General features: G+C 32.8%; 2 protein-coding genes across 3 annotated transcripts; one reads left to right on the top strand and one right to left on the bottom strand.

Annotated features, from left to right (window-relative positions):
* Nucleotides 1-328: 328 nt before the first annotated feature.
* Nucleotides 329-7,676, bottom strand: LOC106775694 (protein FLUORESCENT IN BLUE LIGHT, chloroplastic). Of its 2 annotated transcripts, none has more exons than XM_022786791.1 (8): nucleotides 7,380-7,676; nucleotides 7,227-7,280; nucleotides 6,918-7,071; nucleotides 4,688-4,797; nucleotides 3,683-3,845; nucleotides 3,109-3,432; nucleotides 2,619-2,973; nucleotides 329-638 (listed from the first exon to the last, which is right to left on the bottom strand). In XM_022786791.1, the coding sequence occupies exons 1-7, from the start codon at nucleotides 7,599-7,601 to the stop codon at nucleotides 2,771-2,773; spliced, it is 1,230 nt and encodes a 409-aa protein (XP_022642512.1). In that variant the 5' UTR covers nucleotides 7,602-7,676; the 3' UTR covers nucleotides 329-638; nucleotides 2,619-2,770. The 2 variants fall into 2 exon arrangements, with proteins under 2 accessions (XP_022642512.1, XP_022642511.1); XM_022786790.1 differs by having other exon boundaries at nucleotides 329-632.
* Nucleotides 7,677-9,098: 1,422 nt separating this feature from the next.
* On the top strand, nucleotides 9,099-20,522 carry LOC106775815 (calmodulin-binding transcription activator 2). The gene is made up of 13 exons (XM_014663017.2): nucleotides 9,099-9,263; nucleotides 10,519-10,638; nucleotides 11,190-11,305; nucleotides 11,474-11,562; nucleotides 12,108-12,150; nucleotides 13,689-13,821; nucleotides 14,173-14,298; nucleotides 14,401-14,711; nucleotides 15,670-16,203; nucleotides 17,266-17,957; nucleotides 18,307-18,889; nucleotides 19,632-19,955; nucleotides 20,037-20,522. Exons 1-13 carry the CDS (start codon nucleotides 9,224-9,226, stop codon nucleotides 20,148-20,150), a joined length of 3,225 nt encoding a protein of 1,074 aa, XP_014518503.1. The 5' UTR covers nucleotides 9,099-9,223; the 3' UTR covers nucleotides 20,151-20,522.
* Nucleotides 20,523-21,765: the final 1,243 nt, after the last annotated feature.

Below are 21,765 nucleotides of genomic sequence, written 5' to 3'. Positions count from 1 at the left end.
ATTCAAAATTGTGAGTTAACTTTCAATCTTTAAGACACCAATGAATCAATTAAGTTTATTGAAAAATTAATATGATTGTGTTTACTACTTCACACGAAAAGTTTTGCAAGTTTTGTTTTTTTGGTACTTTCTACTCTTTTCAATGTGTGGCCAAAGATGGTGTATGATATGAAACTGTGTTTCATGACTCGAGACTGAAAAGTTGATTGTTCCTTCTATTATTCATCCAGTGTACTGATACTCTATGCTTTTAATTATCAATTGTGCTATGATATGAAAATCTTCCCATTGTGTTCTTTATTGTCAAGATGTAGATTGGCATTTGTCAAAAAAAGCTGCAAGTATCATACACAAATCCCAAACAACATAGCATAAAGTGAAATTCTGGATAACTACAGAATTAGTAATTATAGATTTGTGCATTGACAAATCTACCACATACAGGGCATCATCGCTATTGACAATAAGGTAACATACATACTTATTGTGAACCTGTCTTGTATATCTGAGAACCGAGGATATAAGATTTGATAAAAGCCTAGTTTGTTAAAAGAGACATCATTGAGTCCATGTGGCACTCTTCTGCATTTGTATGCTGAAGAAATAACTGCTTCAGTTGCTATCTTCTTTATCTGCCACTTAGTCCACCATGGATTTAGTAAATAAAATTATAGTAGTATAATATTCAAAATGCATAATGATTGCCAAGCAAAGAACATGCGCACTAAGGGGAGCAAATGTCCATCATCATATTTCAGATTAAAGTGCACATATATTACCATTAGAAGGTAGGTACAAGTATTTGCAGCAGCATAGCTATTAGTTAACAATACTAGAGATGCAAAGTTAGTTTTAAGTCAAATATATAGAAACTCTTAATTCTCAAATTGTCTTCTAACAAGCACGCAAACCAACACTAAATGAAAAATCAATATTTGGTTTCTTCAGTGAGTAAATTTACTGACAAATTATTTGATGGAAGTCAATCCATCTAACTCATGAGTTAGCTCAACATGAATTGAGTTAAAAGTGAGTTACCTCAACTCGACTCACTTTTTAATTAGCCAAAAATTTTGTAATACTAATCACCCAATTACTCATTAGTCGGTTACGTAGGATAACTCACTTAAGCATGCTTTGTTTTTCCATCTTGTTTTGCATATTTAGTAAAGTATAATTAAGGTGGATTGTTAAGAAGTGGACTTTAAGCCTAACTCAACTCCATAAAACCGGCTTGTAAGGTGAGGTTTGCACCCACTTATATATTATAAATTCGCCTTATCTCTAGTCAATGTGGGATCTCTAACACCCTGCTGGGGTATATACATCTCAAACTTGGGACCAGACATTAATAGGTAGTCTAATAGCAACCTGATAGTGGGTGACACGATAGACCTAACAAACAACAAATTTTGCTAGAATAGGTTTTAACCCATGACTTTGATACTATGCATTAGAAATAGATTTTAAGCATAACTTAACCCTACAAAATCAGCTTATAAGATGAAGTTTATATCCATGAATTGACCTTACCTTTAGTCGATATAGGACTTTCTTATTTAGTCGATATGATACTTCCTTATTAGATTGACTCTAACTCATATATTGATAGCAATACAATCAAAGTCCTAACCTATTTCACCAAACATTTTTATAAAGATAGTAAGTGAAAATCAAAATGTCAACCACTACAATTAGATAGACAAATAAATCAAGCACTGAAACTATTCAAACATTATTGAATAGCATTATAGTATTCAAAAAGATCATATTATCAATCTATATAATTAGAAGTAGTAAACAACTATGACAGAAAAAAAAGTGATAACAAAATGACAAAAAAATGATAAAGGGTTAGTTTTATGTGTTACGGATCAACTCACCTTGAACCCAATTCAACCCAACTCAAAACTGATGAGTTCAGTTTGACCTACATTTGAAAAACTAGATTTTTTTTCCAACCCGACTTAGATAAATCAAACATTCAAATTATTCAAACATTATTTAATAGCATTATAATATTATAAAATATCATATTACCAACCTATATAATTAGAAGTAGTAAACAATTATAAACAAAAAAAAGAGTGACAAAAAGTAATAAAAGATTATTGTTGGTGGATTACGAATCAACTTACCTTCAACTCAGCTCGAAACTGACGGGTTCATTTTGACCTACATTTGAAAAACTAGATTTTTTTTTTCCAATCTAACCTCGCTCAAACCTGTTGTGAAGTTAGGTTGATTCACTAATTTGAACCTACTTTGACACTTCTATCCATGAACTACTGTATAGGTATATTACCGAGAGATTAATCCATTGATAAATACGAGGAAAAGCTTGAAAAATTATCTAAAAAATTCATATAATTGACTAGCAGTACAAAAATATCCCTATGTAATATGCAATCAATTATATACCTGGTATATAAATCATATAACATGAATTAAATACAAATTCAATTCAACTCAAGAACACCTAAAGATAATATATTAAGTATTCAAACAATATCCTTGAAATTATAAAACTATCTACTAACATTAGTTCAAGTGGTATCCATAACAAAATAAAAATGCAAATAAGAACAATCTAATCTAATAAATATAACCAATCTCACCTTAAGGACTAATATTTCACTCTCGGAAACATGATGTATCCTTTTTGCCGAAGCCTCAAAAAGTCCATTTAAGCATTTTCGATCAAAAAAATAATCACTTCAAATAGGGTGGATTAGAAAGAAAAAAGAAAATCCACATGAAACATGTCATGTTAGTCCTTTTCTAGTCTTGCAATATATTTGTCATAGAATTGGCCTGCTTTCTCAAGCTCTCCAAGCTCAGTGTAACAATCAGCAATTGCCCCAAACGCCTCTGTATTGCCGGAGTCCTCCCCTTCTCGTTCAGAGATGGACAAAACCATGGAATGATATTTTATAGCATCTCGATATTTTCCCTGTCTCTGCAATGAGGCTCCTGTAATGCAATATTTCAATTGTATTCATGGAGCACCTTGTAAAATCCTTCACCCATTTAACACACGCACACAATAAACAAAGTGATAACGTGGAATCCCCCTGACTCACAAGCAAGATAGGAAAGATAACAAACCTAAACCTCTGGCAGCCTTTTTTTCCTCGATAGGATCCTTTAGATTCTGGGCAAGCTCAAGTGCATTCTTAAACTCTATGAATGCTTTATCCAACTGTTGATTCCTTAGAAAGTTCTTTCCATTTTTCAACTTAGAAATTAGTTCTTGCTTCTTTGGGTCAACAATAATTTCATTATCAGGTATCCTACCACCACCAATGGGAGCATAACTCAAGCTAGGAGCATAAGACTCGATTTTGGCTTGCTTCCTTAATGCTGCATTGATTTGGATTAATTGCTCGTTTACCCGTTGTAATTCGTTTCTTCTTTGCCGAGCAAGCAACCCTAAAGACAAGTAAAAATTGAGCTTTCATGATGTACTCGTGCCTCACATAGCTAATCCTCTTAACTTTCAAATGAGTCTCATGCATTTAAAGATTTGTAGTTGCATACAAAACTTATTTCAGTATGCAACAAACGAAAATCATTTCCACAAACACCTTGCAACTAAATGAAGTTCCACTTTCGAAGTCCTTGGAATAGAAAACACATATCACAAGCTAGTATAATGTACAAACGAATCTTGCTACCTTACCTCCAACTGTGGCTCCAATGAGGGCTACCGCTAGCAATATAGGCATATTGAAAAAAGAGTTATCAGCCTCACAAGTTTCAGCCAAAGCTGTATTAGGCATAGAGAACATCAAAATATTGCTTGCTACAACTATTAGTGATGGGAACCTTTGGTGCATGTCTTCCTAGCAAGGCAAACGATTTTACTCAAAGGTCAATTGAGAACAATGCCACAAGAGAGTAGAAATTGGAAGCTGACAGGATTTAGAGAAACAATAAGCATAATCCTACAAAAGTGACCGACAAAGAGAGACTCTGTACAAAACAATATCCATGGTTGTAAATTTTTCCAATAACGTTATTTTAAATAGAAGATCATAAACTTTAACATTGAATATTTAACAATCCGACATTATTTTATAACTAGGGTAAATGGTCAATTCAGTACAAGAATTGACATATTTCGTTCTTAATACAATAGAAAATAATTATAATCTCAGTACAAAAACTTAATTTCGTTAATTTTGTTTGAACTTCATTAAAGATTAAGGTAATTGAACTTGTATTTGGTCTTTAGCAATTATTATGTGTGTTTATTAAAGCAAAAATTAATGTTGATATGCAACTAACTTTGAAAGAAGAACAAAGGATTTTAAATTTACAAAACAAAAAGCAAAGGTACCTTCAAGGTTAATTGCATATTAACGTTAACCTTTTCTTTTATAAACACTAGTGACAATTATTAAAGACCGAACATGTGTTCAATTACCTTAACCATTAAGGGAATTCAAACAAAATTAAAGTTTTGAACTAAAACTGTAATTTTTTACTTATTGTACTAAAAACGAAATAAGTCAATACTTATTATATTGAACTGACTATTTCCCCTTAAAACTTCTATATTTGACGATTAATGTCCTTGGTATTGTGCAGAAACACGATTATAGTTAAAACTAACATTAAGAAAAACTTAGATAAAATGATTCAAATTACATAGCAACAAGAATATCATTAATCACCACCATACCTTATACTTTGAGTAGTGCAACAAAGTTGAAACCTTAGAAGACCCATCAAGTGTATATTCAAAGCGTGGAACAATCTTGTCCAATTTTAACGAAAGACAAGCCAATTTTCCTGAATCATTAAGAAAGGTTCAACTTTGCCACAAAATTCCCAAAACAAACACAAAAAAATGGTGTTTTCAAAGCTCAAACAAGACAAAATTTACAAATTTGAAATAATTTGAAGATTGAATGCAAAAAATAACTGACCCAAAAGTAAAAGTTTGGGGTTGTTAGCATAGAATTGTGGTTGTGAAAAGCAAAGGTGAGAAAAATGGCAAGAGCAGCACCACAGTGGCTTCAATTCTCCTTCAATCACCTTTCCAACCTACTCTCCTCTCCTCCTCACCCACCATGCTTTCGCTCTCTACAATGACATTGCAATTCCTTCACCCTAGTGGTTGTACCTCAACCACCAGAAGTAGGGGGACATCTTCAACATCTTCATGCGCCCTATCTCTTACATAGCCACAATAATCAAAGTCTAATGATCAATGGCCTCTAGTCCCTATTTGTTGCCAATGCGCCTTGCTCCATATCATTGTCATCCATGTCAAGCTTGAGTTGGACAATGTTACACGCATGCCATTGAAGATGTTCCAAGTTTTGAGAATTGACAAAGTTCAAAGTCTTCATCGATGACACTAGAGTTTACCTCACTACCAAGAGGATCAAGAAGCTTGTGCTCTAGGATAGATGTACTACCAAAGGGGGTAAGTGGCAATGGATGGAGGTTAGTTAGGGAACAAGAAGCTAAGGTCCCTGAATTAGGGATTTGATTTCTCCATTTAGGTGAGAGACAAGCAGATGAGGACATATTAAGAGATTTGATTTAGCAAATTAGGAGACGAAGAAGCTATTGAAGATGTATCAAGGGATTTGATTTAAGGATTTACCAGAGGAGAAGAGGTTGGAGGTAATGAAGAAAAAACATACAAATTTTTGTAACCAAATAGCGATGGACGGCAAATAGGGATTGTTGGTCAATGGAGTAAAAAGAGGTCAAATACGTGAGTGTTCTCAAGAGGGCAAGAAGGATTTTCAAATTTTGGTCAATTTAATTTTTTTGTCTTGATATTACTAACATATAGGATAATGTTACCCACAAATTTCTTTTCCATGACTTCCATCTTGACTAACATTCCCTCCTAAGCACATTTTTAATGCATTGCTTTTTTCTATAGAATTAATATTACTGACAAACATATCCATTAGTAATATGAATTTACATACAAATCCCATACCATGGGTAACTATATGTAGGAAAATCAGCTTAACAAAGTACACAATTTTAGGAAGAATAGGCAAGGAGGTAAAAGCAACTAACATGGAAGGATTATCAAATTCTCAATTATTCATTTTATAAATATCAATAAAGGAAATGTATTGAGTGATAAACTCAGGAGTAAAGAATGTGTAAGCATTGTACATGAAAAGGAAAATATGCATGCATCTCTCTTGCACCTTCCCAACATTCTTCATTTGGTTGTTGGTGGGTAGCAGGGTGCTGAGTTTAACACCACTATGTTGAATTGAATGTGCTTTCATGGGAGAATTTTAGTATAATTCCAAGATTAGGTATGGTTTCTGTTGGAAGTCTCACATCAACTAGAAGTAAGGTCAATTTATAATATATAAGTGGATGCAAACCTCACCTTACAAGCCGGTTTAGTGGAGTTGAGTTAAGCTTAAAATCCACTACTTAACATGGTATGAGAGCCAGTTAAAGCCTATCTTATCGATATTTATTGTTTGTTGAGTATATTGTTTCATTCACTATCGATTCGTTACCAGACCATTAATTAATGTCTAGTCACACCCTCGATATATACCTTGACGTGAGGGATGTGTTAGAAGTCTTACATATTTCATTCTTATAACATGCATGTGATGTCTATAAGGGTTATTATACTTGTATACCGAATAGATTTCTCATTTTTCATTTCATTTTCTATCACATTTTTGTCCATATGTGGATCTATTATCTCTCTTACTTGATTTTCTTTTTTCGCTCTCTCGTTTCTGCTTAAATATTAGGATGTACCTTTCCTCTCTATAGACTCAAGCATCACCAGGTTAGATATTACTTTTTTTCTATATTGTATAAAAATTCATAAAAACAAATACAGTGATATTTGCAACATTGAGCCCCATAATGAAAACAAATAGAAACAACAACACGATAAACCACACCTTGAAGGGTAGATGTAAAACCACAGGTAGTTAAATGCTGTGCAAGTTCCTCCCCTAATTGCTTTAGATAATTTGGCGCCGGTTTTTCTTCAGGTGCAGGCGAAACAATTGCTATCTCTGATGCCAAATTTACCCGAGCAGACAACACTTGAGGCTGTCCACTCCATTAATCATTAAACACAAACAAAAGCATGATATGAACATAAACTTGTTACATTCCAAGCTAAAACATAGCACGTTGTTTAGTTATTGAAACACATGGAAAATTTGAACTGGAACAACATAAGTACTGCTATTACTATCACTCACTCGGCTTTCTAAAAGCTTTTTGACGCTATTAGCGCATCCTTCGCACATCATTCCCTGGAAAGAGAGAGAAGTGGATTTGAAATTCTACATTTGATTCCATTTGAGAAAATTTAAAAAAAAAAAATGAAGCGAGGAGGTCGAAGTCGAACAAACCCCAACGTGAAGGGTGATGACAGCGTCGTCCGCGGCGGCAGAGCACCGGAACAGCGTAGCGGAGTTGAGGTGGCGATTTAGCGGTCTAACTCTGACTCGACCTCTGACCAAAGGACGGTGGTGCTTCGGAGGTTTGGAAAATGCCATATGCGGCACCGTCACACACGACGGGGATTCCATTGCGAACGGAATGAGGATCGGAAATGAAAGAGACGAAGCCATAGGCACCTCACAACTGTAGAGCCAAATTGCTCAGCTCTTTCTGATAGCTTGTTTTAAAGTATGATTTTTATCCCTTCTCATAATAAAGATAAAAATTGCTACTTTCCTGAGAATAATAGCAGAATTTTATAACCTAATAAATAACAGACACATTCCTACCAACTTTTTTATTTTTGAAAATACAAAAAATTAAAGTCTACTCGTGTTATTGCTATTATTTACATTGAAAAAAAAATTCTGCTACAATTTTAAAAATATATGTTATCGTTTTAAAACTCAAAAAATATTTAGCGTTTAATTGAATTTTCATAGCTTGAGCTTTTATAATTTTAAAAGAAAGATGATTTAAACATAAAGTCACAACTTATACATAATCAGTTAAATACTTAAATGCATTAAATACAAGTTTGAGCATCATTCGGTAGATTAATATGAAGTTCAAGCAACATATATTAAAAAAATGAAAGAAAATTACTCAAAAATAATCTCCAACTAAAAAATCAACAAATATTATCAATTTTTAAAAATGTTAAATTCTAAATAATATATAAATTACAAACATTTAACCCACACCAAAATAGCTTCATTCACTTGTTTCAGATCACATTCAACCTCGTAAATAAAAAAATAATCTCCGAATTGAATAAATCACATATGTAGATAAACTATTAAAGATCTATTTATTGTAGTTTGAATATATCAAACTACAATAAAATATAATAATGTATTAATTTTATTAAAAAATCCACCATTTATCTTGACTCTTCTTAATTTTATACAGAACACGTCATTCATAATTTATTATATTTTGAAAAACTTTAAAAAAATTAATATTCATGTAACACATTAATAATAAGTAATTATTACCTTAATACATAAATTATACTTTATTACTCTTAATATTATAGATATATAGAAATGACAATACACACATGCGATAACATTTGGCGCTATTAATTATATAATTGTCTTCATCTATTTTCTTTTAGTTTTAATATGACCTTTTGGCTATTTTCTTAAACACCAAATTCTTTTACCATATATATATAGTGACAGTTGGCATTATTCTTCATCATATCTTATCGTGGCACAATAGTTAACCATCATGAGCAAAAGTATTTCAATATGTTTAGTTTCGAATATATCTCTTTAATCTCTGTTTTAATAATTTTAACACCTTGCTTAATGAATTTATCTGGACTAGTAATTTCATTATCTTCTGAAATTCTATTAAAATAATAATATTTAGACAATATTTTTTTTATAACATTTAAATTTTATTTATATATCATTTTGTAGTTGATTCATGATTTATTTATAATTATTATTATTAATTATAAAATAATTTTGAGCAAATATACGTAAATAATAATTGTAAAAAAAAAATTCACTACACTAGACCCTCCAATGCACGTGCTTTGTAAATAATAAATAAGTTATACCACTGGATGTGAGAGCGAGTACCTTACTCTGTATAATATAAATACCAAATATACAGTTTCACTTTATCACGTCACCGGAGTGTTGAAAAAAAAAATAAAAAGGAAAAACAAAAGAAAAGAAAAAGTCTCTGTCTCTTTCGTCGTTGGTCGTTCGCGTTGATCTCAGATTCAGTCTTCGCCATGGCGGAGGGAGCTGGTTATGGGTTGCGTCGTCCATTAGGTAATTTTCTGATTGCCTTTTTCAGTTTGCTTGTTAATTTCTTGTGCAATGCTTCGATCCTGTAAATTCAATTGTTTTTTCGACGCGATTTCTTGTTACGGAGCTTCAGCTATCGAACTATGTTACTTCATTGAGTGCATTCTTGTTGTTGGGTCTAAGTGTCAGTTACTGTTAAGGGCTTGGCTAATGAATGGACCTAAGGGTTGGCCCTTACTGAGGTTGGCTAAAACTGTGCCCTATTGATTTGGGGAAATGACCATTTTGGTACTTGTTTTAGTCTAATTACGCATTTTTTGGTGTTACAGCATCTTTGGAACTAGGGTTGTGTGATATGAGTGATTGATAGGTATTTCTTCACTGCATCGATTTTCCACTTTTTCGGATCCCGAGTGGTGAAACTAACTAATATGCAGCTTCAATCTCCCCAAATTAGCTAACCTAGTAGTATTGCCAAATTTGTAACTATTTCAAAATTGTTTTGTTGGAAAAAGCACATGCATTCGAGGGATCTTCCTTGCCAAAAAAGAAAACTAAAGACAACTAAAAAGAGCATTATGATTATGTCATGATTGTGTTTTCCTATAAATTTTTACGAACAAGAAAGAGTGCGCTCTAAAGAGTAGGTTGGTAGCACTCCTTTATGGGTCAATATAAGCATAACGAAAATTACCCATATAAATCTACGGATATAAATTGAGTTCAAGTTTAGTTCTACGTTATTACTTATAAAATATTTTCCTTATCACATGGACATGTTTGTGAATAATCTTGCTTCATTTGGTTGCATCTTTCAATTTAGATCTTTATTCCCCCTCCCGAACTCACGTAAAATATTGATCCTGGCAACATTGCTCAAAGCAGTTTTTTTTGGTCAAAATCTCGTATTTTTTTTTTATTTTATACTTTTTTGAACACAAAATATGCTGTTCCAAATGATCACATAAAAAAACAGATCTGAAGATAGGAATATATTTGGTAGATTAATTGATTTTGTTTGGGGGTTGGCTTATAGGATACTAAATTTATGTACTGGAAACTTTGACCTCGAAATTGCACTGGTGAATGGCATTGGCTATTATTTTCATATGTCAGTTTATCTTTCATTTTTATTCTATTATTACAAAATTATTCTTATTGATGCATGTGACTTTTACAGCCATGATTTGATTTTATAAGCTTGCTTGAAAATTGTATTCTGTATGTGATATAATTCATAATGAAACAGTTGACCAAATGCCTCGATATCAATTTGCAGATATTCAGCAACTACAATTTGAAGCCCAGCATAGGTGGTTGCGGCCTGCAGAAATTTGTGAAATTCTTCGTAATTATCAGATGTTTCAAATCACTTCAGAACCTCATAACAGGCCACCAAGTATGGTTACTGCATGTTACTTATATATTAATTTGCACCAGTATATACTTTTGATATATGGATTAGATGAATTGCCCAAGAAGCTTTCACAAACTGATTTTCCTTGACCTGTTTGGTTCAACTTGGTGTTCATGAACATTTTGGCCTGAATTAATCATATCTTTCCAGGTGCTGAACAATGTGTTTCAAAATGGAAGTATTCTCCTTCTTGAGTTCATTTAACTGAATTTAGTTATTTTTAAAACTGTATGAAGTTTTTTAATTTTTCATTATCTGAACTTAAGGTATTCATGTTCCAATAGATCCTTTATTTCAGTTCAAGAAATAAGGGCACGTTATTCAGTAAAAAGAAAAAAATTCGTGAAGCTTGGTGGCAAAGAAACACCTTATGTACTTATTGCAGGATTTAGGATGTTATTATTACTATTTTGTTGTTTTCTTATGACTTGCTTTATTGTTATTTTTACTCTATCTTTTAGTTTCTAATCATATTCCTATCATTACTTTGATTTTACTAAGACATCACTTTCACTTTTACTTCATAATTTCAGGTGGTTCACTTTTTCTATTTGATAGAAAGGTTTTGAGGTACTTTAGAAAGGATGGACATAATTGGAGAAAGAAAAAGGATGGAAAGACCGTGAAAGAAGCTCATGAAAAGTTGAAGGTAATAATTTGGTTAAGTTTTGTGTTTATAGTTAATCAAATCTATATAAGATTAGCTTATGCATAAGATGATTGGAATTTTTTCAACTAATCTTCCCTAACTGCAAAGGAAGTCTCTACCATTATATAATTATTCACCGGGGTCGTAACATCATTTAAGCAAATTTAGGTTGGAAGTGTTGACGTGTTGCATTGCTACTATGCCCATGGAGAAGATAATGAACATTTTCAAAGGCGAAGCTACTGGATGCTAGAACCGTGAGTATGAATTAATATACATACAATATTTTGTGTTATTTGTCTTGGACATTAAATTTTAGTCATATTTCATGTGTTTGTTACTTGTAAGCTTCTTTGCAAGTACTGCATTAGTACATTTGGTATCATATCTCATGTCAATTTATAGATAAGAGTGTTTAAGGTTGTTTTATTACCTCAAGCTTAGTGAGTAGAGCATTAGAGTTACATTTTTTTTTTGCTTTTTCTGGTGTTTCTATACTTCAAAGGAGTTTGTGGCTTAGACAAGTTGGTTGAGAAGCTTTACTGCATCTTTCTTCCCTGTTCTTGTGTTTTTGAAGGATTTTTTATCCTACCTCTAGTTGTGATCATCTAATTCAGCCATTTGTTCCTAATGTAATTTCTTCTTTATCTACTAATTGCAGATGGCATTTTTTAATCTTATTGTGTTTTAAATAATTTGCTGCATCTTTACTAATATGAGCTTTCAATGTACATCTACTGTGATATTTATGTCGTATAATTAATCAAGACATGGTTTTCTTGTTAATTTTCTTTCATTCCAGGGATATGATGCACATAGTATTTGTCCATTACTTGGAAGTTAAGGTATTTTTTTTTTTCATTTCTTTATATCTTTTGCTGTTATTACCTTTTCTTGTTATTACCTTCCAATGATTTTTTTTTTTTTATCATTTATAGCTCTTTCATTTCTAGCTTTTGGACTCTATCTATTTTTTACTTTTGTTAGAGCACTTTTCCTCTATAGCTTGAGTTTTGATGTTTTACAAAATATGATGATGTAGTTGAAAGGGAAAGAATGAATCAGCTGCCGTTCTTGTAGTATCTGTTGAGCCATCATGGATGATTAATGATATTATTGCCACCCATTTTTTTTTTATTATCTAATAACCATGGCTGTAATAGTGTTGCTAGAGGAGTTAATGAAAGTATATGAAGGATGTGAGTTTTTTCATACTGTGAAAACTTGAGTGGTAAACAGCCACTGAAAGAGTTCAATTTGATCAATTGTGGATGTCAATTTTATAATACTTTTAGTCACCTACTGGCATGTCAGTGTGCCATTAGAATAGTTTTAGTTTGAAGTTGTGATGGGTAGTCACACTATTTCAATTATCAAATTAAATGCATTCAGATTATGTTCAAGTTTTTAAATTAGTACATTGTTTGTATTTGTGTTTAGGGTTCTGTTTGCATAACCCTTTTGTAAGCACTTGTAGAGAAGAAAATAAGAAGAAAAAGTGGAATAATTTTCGTCTATAAGTTCAAATAATCTTTTATTGAAGTTACAATGCGAGATTTTCTACATATTATGTACAATCTAATTTTATTGAATGAGAGAAACTTATTTCGTCTTTTATTATTTTATACCCAAATAGGTTATAGTTACATTTTTTGTGGGATTGGTTTTTTTGTACAGGGTGAGATGTGGGAATAACGTTCAGTCATACCTATGAAAGGATATGGTTGTGTCAATTTACAACAAGTAAACAACACATTGTTATACTCAATTTAGGATTTGATTATTTTAAAAAAAAAATCATTTTTATAGGCCTCTCAAGCAGGGTTTTATTAGTGTGCCATAGTGGTGTCTAGTGCAAAGTGGCCCTGCCCACTAATTGAGTTGCTGTAGCAGATTGGTTCGGTACATTGGCTGTTGCAGAGCAAATAGCAGGCTGAACGGTGGCCTTATCAGATGCTATAATGGCACTGTTGATTCCAAAATCCATCTGAACAGAGAAACTAAGGCTATTTATGTTATTTAATTTCCGTAGAGGGAGGGGATGCTATTCCCCAAGGATCAAGAGGTGTATGTATATATGTTGGGTTTATGGGTTGGATTCAAGCCAGTGGCCTGTGCCCAATTGCTTGAATGGGAAAGTGTTTCTGTTTGACCTAGTCTTATGAGTCAAAAGTTGCATCTCTGCCGTATGGTGATAAAAACACTCTTGGTTATATCATACCATCCTTTTTTAAAAGATCTCAATCTATTTTCTTCATATTCTTCTTGAATTCAAGCAGTAAAGCTGTTCAATATAGAAGAATCGGTGTTTTGTAGTCCTGATCTAAATTGCCTTGAGTGCATGAGTGACTTTTTCATAGATCTATTCTGGTTTATTTCTCAGGGTAACAAAAATATTGTAGTAAATACTGAAGGTGACGAGGTCCCGCTAGATTCCCAAAAGGTTACTTCACTTAGCACAGATTCCATCAGCCCATCATCCAGTTTGATGTCTTTACGTGAAGATGCCGATTCTGGTAATTCTGCATAAATTTATTTCATGAGGTTTGAAAATTTTATTTGGTCTGTGAAGTGAATTAACATGTTAAGAATGTGTTGGAATAAACTTCTCCATAAAAAAAGTGCAAAAGAAGAAAAACAGGAAGGAAAAAGGAAATGAGTTTTTCCGTAAGTTAATAATAGCTTATATTTAAATTAAACTGTAGAAATTAGTTTTAACTTAAAGAGAAACTTATTTTATTTTTCCCTTTTTTTTTTCTTCTCCTATACTTTAATTATCTTGGTGCACTGATACAACAAATATTTGTGCAATACTTTGGACCATTTATTTCATCACAGTTAAATTTTTTAATCACAATTCTTTCCAGAGGATGTCTACCAAGCTAGTTCTGGGTTGCGGCCACTACATGAGTCACAACATATGGGGAATGGTCCATTGCCAGAAAAGATCGATGCTGGTTTGAATAGTTCATATCATACGAGTCCCTTTTCAGGTTTCTTCTTTTTCTCCATTTTGGTTGTCTCGGGTATTTTGTAACTTATATTAGGCAATCTTTGACACATGTTTACCCCCATATATCTTCAATCAATTTTAGGTGATCATGGACAGTCATCAATTTCTGGAACAGATTATATCCCAGTTGTTCACGGGGATAAATTTAGAGGAAATGACACTCCTTATTTTGATGGTGAGAAAACACATGGCATGGCACCATGGGACACTGTCTTGCAAAGCACTGCCAAATTGCACAATGATCCTTCTCTTGCATCGTTTCCTTCCATCCCTCCTAGTTCAATGGGTAATGTCCTTGAACAAGAACATACCATTTATGGTGACCTTTTAACAGGCAAAAGAGATCTCACTGAGGAAGAAGAGAGCTCTCGGTCTTTCCAACCGAGTTGGCAGGTACATACTGTTATCTTCATAGTATATCTACCAGTACCATCTGTAACTATTAGGCCCTGTTTATTTTCATCACTTTGGTTTGATAATTTCAATTTGAGAAAACTAATTCAGTGTCTTAAAAAATACTGATGCAATGACATTTTTGAGATTTTCATGTCTTTATATTCATTACTTTCTCTCTCTTGGAAACTTGGGACCATGCATTTCAATAAGACAAAACCTAGATCTTTCCGTTCAAGTTGTGCATTCTCTCCAAACCATCTCATGAACGGATTGTGACCTATAACACCGCCTTATAATCAAATTAGTCAGATGGATTTTGTTTTGGTGTGCATGTAAGTTACGATGTATGGTCTACTTCAATATGAATGTTTCAGTCTCATAACACAAGCTGGAGATTAAGAGGTCATTCAATAAATAAAGATTGCAAATTACAGTGAGGAAAAAAAATTGTTGAAGAAAACCAGAAAATCGTAAGCAAATCTAAACAAACACATTTTCAAATTAGTGAAAACTTGAAAATAAAAGAAATTCTTAGAAAATGAAAAAGATAACATTTTCTCGAACCAAACACCTTTTTTTTTTTTTTTGTTATGGAAAAGACATAATGTGACAGCTATATGGGACTGTCTGGTATTGGGCTGCATGTGTCTGGTATTGGGTCTGTCTGAACTTCAGAACTGCTTTAATATAACTCTAGATTAAAGTTTCTTCAGATGTAATCCATACTCAACCTTTTGTTGAGATATGTACTTTATTAGATTGAACTCTTCCTAAATAACTTATTGGGTGGCTATTACTGGGTATTGGCTTGGTGTCTGTTTTATCTTTTGATTGCTTAATTTAAAGCTGATATTCATAACTTCGGTTTCTCTTTTATGCAATTTCAAACTACTAATTACTTCATAGATTTAGCCAAAAAGTATAACTACTCATTTTGCTATTTGATTTGATGCAGATTCCTTTTGAAGACAATTCAGGAGACATGCCAATGTCAAGCCAGAATCAACCATTTGGTCTGCATTATGTATCTGATTATGGCACCGGTTTACTAGGGTATGGAGCTCGTAATGCAAGCTCTGAAATTGCTCCAATCCTGTACAGTTTCAATGGTGATCCAAAAGAGCAGCTTTTGCAGAAAAACTATCCACAAGAGCATGCAGATGGACAATCTCAGCATACTCTAAAATCCAATTCTGCAAATAAAGTTCCTGATGAAGAATCTATCAACTATGGCTTAACTGTGAAGCGTACGTTATTGGACAAAGATGAGAGCCTGAAGAAGGTTGATAGTTTCTCTCGTTGGGTTACTAAAGAACTTGGAGAGGTAGCTGATTTGAATATGCAGTCCACACCTGGTATTTCATGGAGTACAGATGAATGCCAGCATGTGATAGATGATAGCTCATTGAGCCCATCTCTCTCTCAGGACCAACTGTTTAGTATAAATGATTTTTCACCTAAATGGGCTTATGCTGAGTTAGATATTGAGGTACCAATCTTTTTGAAAATCTATATAATTGATCATTCTCCGTCCAGTTCTTTTTCAACCCTACTTTTCCTTCTAATATAATCACATCATATATTATGTATTTTATCACTATTATATGATCATTATCTTATATTATACATTATTGTATTAATATAATTTTCTATATTTAAAATAGTTTATTAGAAAGATATAATACTAAAATAATATAATTATCCGTATTATAATAGAATAAAGTAATATATTATAATATAATATGTATGATTTTCTTTTCCGGTCTATTTTCTGCCAATTTAAATTAATCTTGTCTTGCTTATTTTCAATGTTTTTTGCCTATTTGGAAGATATATTTTCCTCTTGTTTGAATGATTTTTTCTTCCTCATTGAAATGATCATTTTCTTCTATTTTCCCACTCATTTGCATGGTGTTTATCCTATTCCTTTAAATGAATCCACCAGATTTTTTTCACTGTTTGCAATTTGCATGGTTTTTCACTCGTATGCTTGCTCAATTTTATATTTTGTATCCCATTTATTTAAATAATATTTTGCCCATTTTTATTTCTTTCTGTTATTTGATTTATTTTGCTGGTTTTTTGGATCATTATCATAATTTCCCTATTTATTTTTCTCACATTTTGCTGTAGTAATTCTAATACAATTTATGTTTTGATAATAATTTTGTATGCACATGAAATTTAGTTAACTGGATTAGGATTATACGTATATTTAGTTAATCTTGTTTGTAAAAAATTATAAATATCATCTATGTTCTGTACTAAGCATTTTATGAAGTAAAAGAATTATAAAACTGTGTACATATAGCTGTTAATTTTATCATTTGTTGCTATTAATTTTCAGTGTTTTCGATTTGTATTTCTTCTACATTTTGGTTAACGCATCTGACAATCTTCCTTCTTTTCCCCCTCCCCTTTGGTATGTTATATATGATTATTGGGTTTGCTGCTTCTTTTATTCAAGATTGAGTCAATGTTGCTTGATAAAATGAACAAAAACCACCGGATATAGTTTGATTGGCATCTTATCCTGTTTAAAAAAATACAGGTGTTGATTATTGGATCATTTTTGAAGAGTCAACCAGAGGTGACAACATGTAACTGGTCCTGTATGTTTGGGGAAGTTGAGGTTCCAGCTGAGGTTTTAGCTGATGGAATTTTGTGCTGCCAAGCTCCCCGTCATAAAGTTGGACGGGTCCCATTCTATGTAACATGTTCCAATAGGCTAGCTTGTAGTGAAGTGCGGGAATTCGATTTCAGAGAAGGCTTTGCTAGAAATGTAGATTTTGCAGAATTTTTTGGCAGTTCAACTGAAATGCGCATTCATTTGCGACTGGAGAAATTTCTTACTTTAAAGCCAGTGAACCCTTCAAACCATTCTTTTGAGGGTGATATGGAGAAAAGGAACTTAATTTTCAAGCTTATTTCACTGAGAGAGGAAGAGGAATATTCTATTAAGGACGAGCCAACTAAAGAAGTGGATATATCCCAACACATGGTGAGGGAGCTTCTTTTTCACAGGCAGGTTAAAGAGAAGTTGTACTCATGGCTTCTTCACAAAGTAACTGAGAATGGTAAAGGACCAAATGTATTAGATGAGGGTGGGCAAGGTTTGCTACACTTAGCAGCTTTTCTTGGTTATGACTGGGCCATAAATCCAATTATAGCTGCTGGAGTTAATATCAACTTCCGAGATGTGAATGGATGGACAGCTCTTCACTGGGCTGCATTCTGTGGCAGGTAAAGTTCCTTGAGATTTCACCCCTCTCTATTGAGTCCAGTCATTGAGAATAAGTTACGTCTTGTAATCTGGTTGAACCTTCTTTAACTGTTCTGATATTCTTCATATTTTAGACATTTTATCAATGGTGAAATTGTTCACAAAAAATGGTTTTCATAGCATATGAAACAAATTTAAATTTCTGTTTATTAGCTAAATTAAGTTACACCTAGAGCAACTGCTTTGGTCAGTTAAAGGCAAATAGCAGAAGGTTTCTATTTTTTGTTCTGCTTTTATCACTTTTTCTCAATTATAGTATGTTCTGCATAACATGATTTTTTTTCTTGTTATTCTTTGTCCTTTTCTCAGAGAGCGGACAGTTGCTCTCCTGGTCTCCATGAGAGCAGATTGTGGTGCAGTGACAGATCCATCTCCTGCATTTCCGTCAGGTAGACCAGCTGCAGATCTTGCCTCTGCAAACGGGCACAAAGGAATCTCTGGTTTTCTTGCTGAGTGTTCATTAACTCAAAATCTTGAATCCCTCAAAGTGGATGATCAAAATGGTAGTCGGCAAGAAATTTCAGGAATGAAAGTGGTGCAGACAGTTTTAGAACGAACTGCAACACCTATGCTCTATGGTGATATGCCAGATGTCCTCAGCATGAAGGATTCGCTCACTGCTGTCCGAAATGCAACACAAGCTGCTGATCGTATACATCAAGTATTCAGAATGCAGTCATTTCAGAGGAAGATGTTAACTGAGTATGAGGGTGATGATGAGCTTGGATTGTCAGATCAGCAAGCTCTATCTCTTCTAGCTTCTAGGGCCTGTAAATCTGGACAAGGACATGGTTTAGCCAATGCTGCTGCAATACACATACAGAAAAAGTTTCGTGGTTGGAAGAAGAGAAAAGAATTTTTGATGATTCGGCAAAGAGTTGTTAAAATCCAGGTTCGTGATCTGCTCTTTTTATTGATTTTTCATTTTTAATACTGTACGTGTTTCTTTTTAAGTAAATCAGAATATTGTTGGATGTTCGTAAGTTCTCATCAAATCACTGTATCGATTATTCTGCTATTTTGGAAACTGAAGGCGGAATATTGATTACATTGGAGAGATTTTGATTGATACAATCTCAGGAAAAGAATGGAAAGATGCTCCTGTAAACTGTTGCATCTCTTTTCTCCTTCTTTAACTGTTGTATACATGTGGGTCACACATTGGGATTGTCAAAAAGTGGAGAAAACATGCATTTACTTGGTGGGTTAGTGTTTTAACAGTCATAAGATCATGAGCTTGAAGCTTTATCTCCGAATTGGTCTTAAAGGCAATTATACATAGCACTATAGCTTACAAGTCTTTCCTTACCCGCCCCTCACTACCTGCAAAAGGAAATTGATATTCGCATTCTTTAGTTTAGAAAGCTACCAAAAAAAGATATTCAGAGGACTGCCCAAAGCTCTTAGTTCAATTATCTATGGCCTGAGTCTTATAGGTGTGAGCTTGATGTTTGCCAATCAACTTTATCCTTTCCTACTGTGCTACTAGTACCTCCAATGTATCCTCCCCCCCTCTCCCGAGAAGAAATGTGACTACTTAATAGACTCTCATGTTCTTTTCGTTTTTCTTTACTATATTTTTTCCACATGACACCTGCTACTCCCACTGACTATTGAATTGTGTGGTGTCAAAGGCCCATGTAAGAGGTCACCAGGTACGGAAACAGTATAAACCAATCATCTGGTCTGTGGGGATCCTAGAAAAGGTCATATTACGTTGGAGGCGCAAGGGTAGTGGTTTGCGTGGATTTCGACCAGATGCGCTTAACAAAGTCCCCAGTCAACAAAATGATTCTCAGAAAGAGGATGATTATGATTTCCTCAAGGAGGGACGGAAACAAAAGGAAGAAAAGATCCAAAAGGCCTTATCAAGAGTGAAGTCCATGGTTCAGTATCCAGAGGCACGTGCCCAATACCGACGTCTGCTAAATGTTGTCGAGGACTTCCGTCAAACCAAGGTATTTGTTAACTTATGGTAGGGTATAGAGTCATTAATATTTGACTTCATGATATGCTCATAGTCATTAAATATCATGCAGGGAACTAACGAGGGTTTGACCAGTTCTGAAGGGACAGTTGATGGTATGGAGGATTTAATTGATATTGATATGCTTTTAGACGACGATAATTTCATTCCTATAGCATTTAACTGATCCTGCACTGGCTACTCCCATCTTCACCTCTGTAAATACATGTGGCCAGTTTGGCTATATTTGGCATTGGGGAGTCCTAACATCGTCTTCATGTATATATTTGTGGGCAAAATTACTTGTATCCAACGCTGCATATAAATAGATTATGATACCTAGTACGCACTTTGGTTTCACAGTTCAGATGTAATGAAACATGATTTTTATTTTATTTATATGGTTTAATTAGTATGACAGGATAATTCTGTTTATAGATGGTTGGGGGTCATGACATAATGATGTAACTTGCTAAAGTATTAAACTGCAATTTGTACAAAAGTACACAGTGGCCAGAAAAATTATGTAATTATATACTGAGTGCTAATTATGATATCAGGCTTGTTCTATTGCTGAATTATTTAAATTCCGTTTTGATCGGTTAGTCCTATTTCTGCAACATGCCATCATAGTTGTAAATATATCTGTTTTTCATGGTTTTGTGAATATTTTTTGCAATGAAGTGTTGGTTAGATATTGAAATTTATAAAGAAATTGATTTTATTTGATTATTTGTTAAGATTAAGACCTAGTAGTCACTTTCAATTTTCACAATCACTGTTTTACTATCACTTTTGATTAAGTGCAAATAAGAAATGTTTGATAACAGTTAGAGAAACAATTCTTATACGGAGAATATACTATAAAAAAAAAAAAAAAACAGTTGATGATATTTTAACTAGAAGTCGTTAAATTTTTCAATGACCAAAAGATATAATAAAAGATAATATATAAATTACAAATCTATTGTCTTAAAAGAAATTTTCGAGTTAATACATCGTAATAGTCTTTTAAAAGAGTCATTTGATATAAAATAGATCATATACCTTTCAAATAATTTAATATACACATAATCAATAGAATAACAATAACTTTTGTACGTGACATTATAATTGAAATCATTTTCCTTCTCTACATACATAAATATATATGATAATATAACTTTTAATCTTATTTGCAGTATATTCTTCCTGAGAAAAAAAAATATCTCTCACAAATGATAATTTCTTTAATATTTTTATATTAATAATGTTGGAATTTCTTTTAATTATATTTATCTATTGTAATATAAGTTTGTTTTATTTTATTCCTTGGTATTGTATTAATATTTTAAATTATTAAAACTATTATCGTTGTCATTGTTCTTTGTAAGTAGCTAGCTACCCACAAAATGTAATAGTTAATGTAATGTGATAGAATACTAGAGATAACTTTTATAACATTATGAAAATTAGTAAACGAAATCTATTTTTGTATTTGTTTTTTAACTTGCCTATTTTTTTTTATAACTTTGATATAAAAAAATTGATTTTAATAATTTTATGATGATTAATTTTGTAATTATAAAAGAATTGGATTCACATTTATTCGAAATAAGATAATTGGTTTAATCTAGATGAATTGTTTTAATCTAATTTCAAAAATTTGATCTAGGAACAGTAAGTGCAGTTCTTGTGGTCAACTATATTCAGTGTGCATTCTTGATTTCATAACTTGGATTCAGTCTTGTCAAATCAAATCTTCTTTGCATTCTTATCTCCTGCTCATAAGATTCCATAAATAAATACTCATTGCATTTTTT

This window comes from Vigna radiata, chromosome 10, assembly GCF_000741045.1.
Source record: "Vigna radiata var. radiata cultivar VC1973A chromosome 10, Vradiata_ver6, whole genome shotgun sequence".
NCBI classification, from domain to species: domain Eukaryota; kingdom Viridiplantae; phylum Streptophyta; class Magnoliopsida; order Fabales; family Fabaceae; genus Vigna; species Vigna radiata.
Note: the sequence above shows the minus strand (reverse complement) of the source record. Positions and strands in the feature narration are given on the sequence as shown.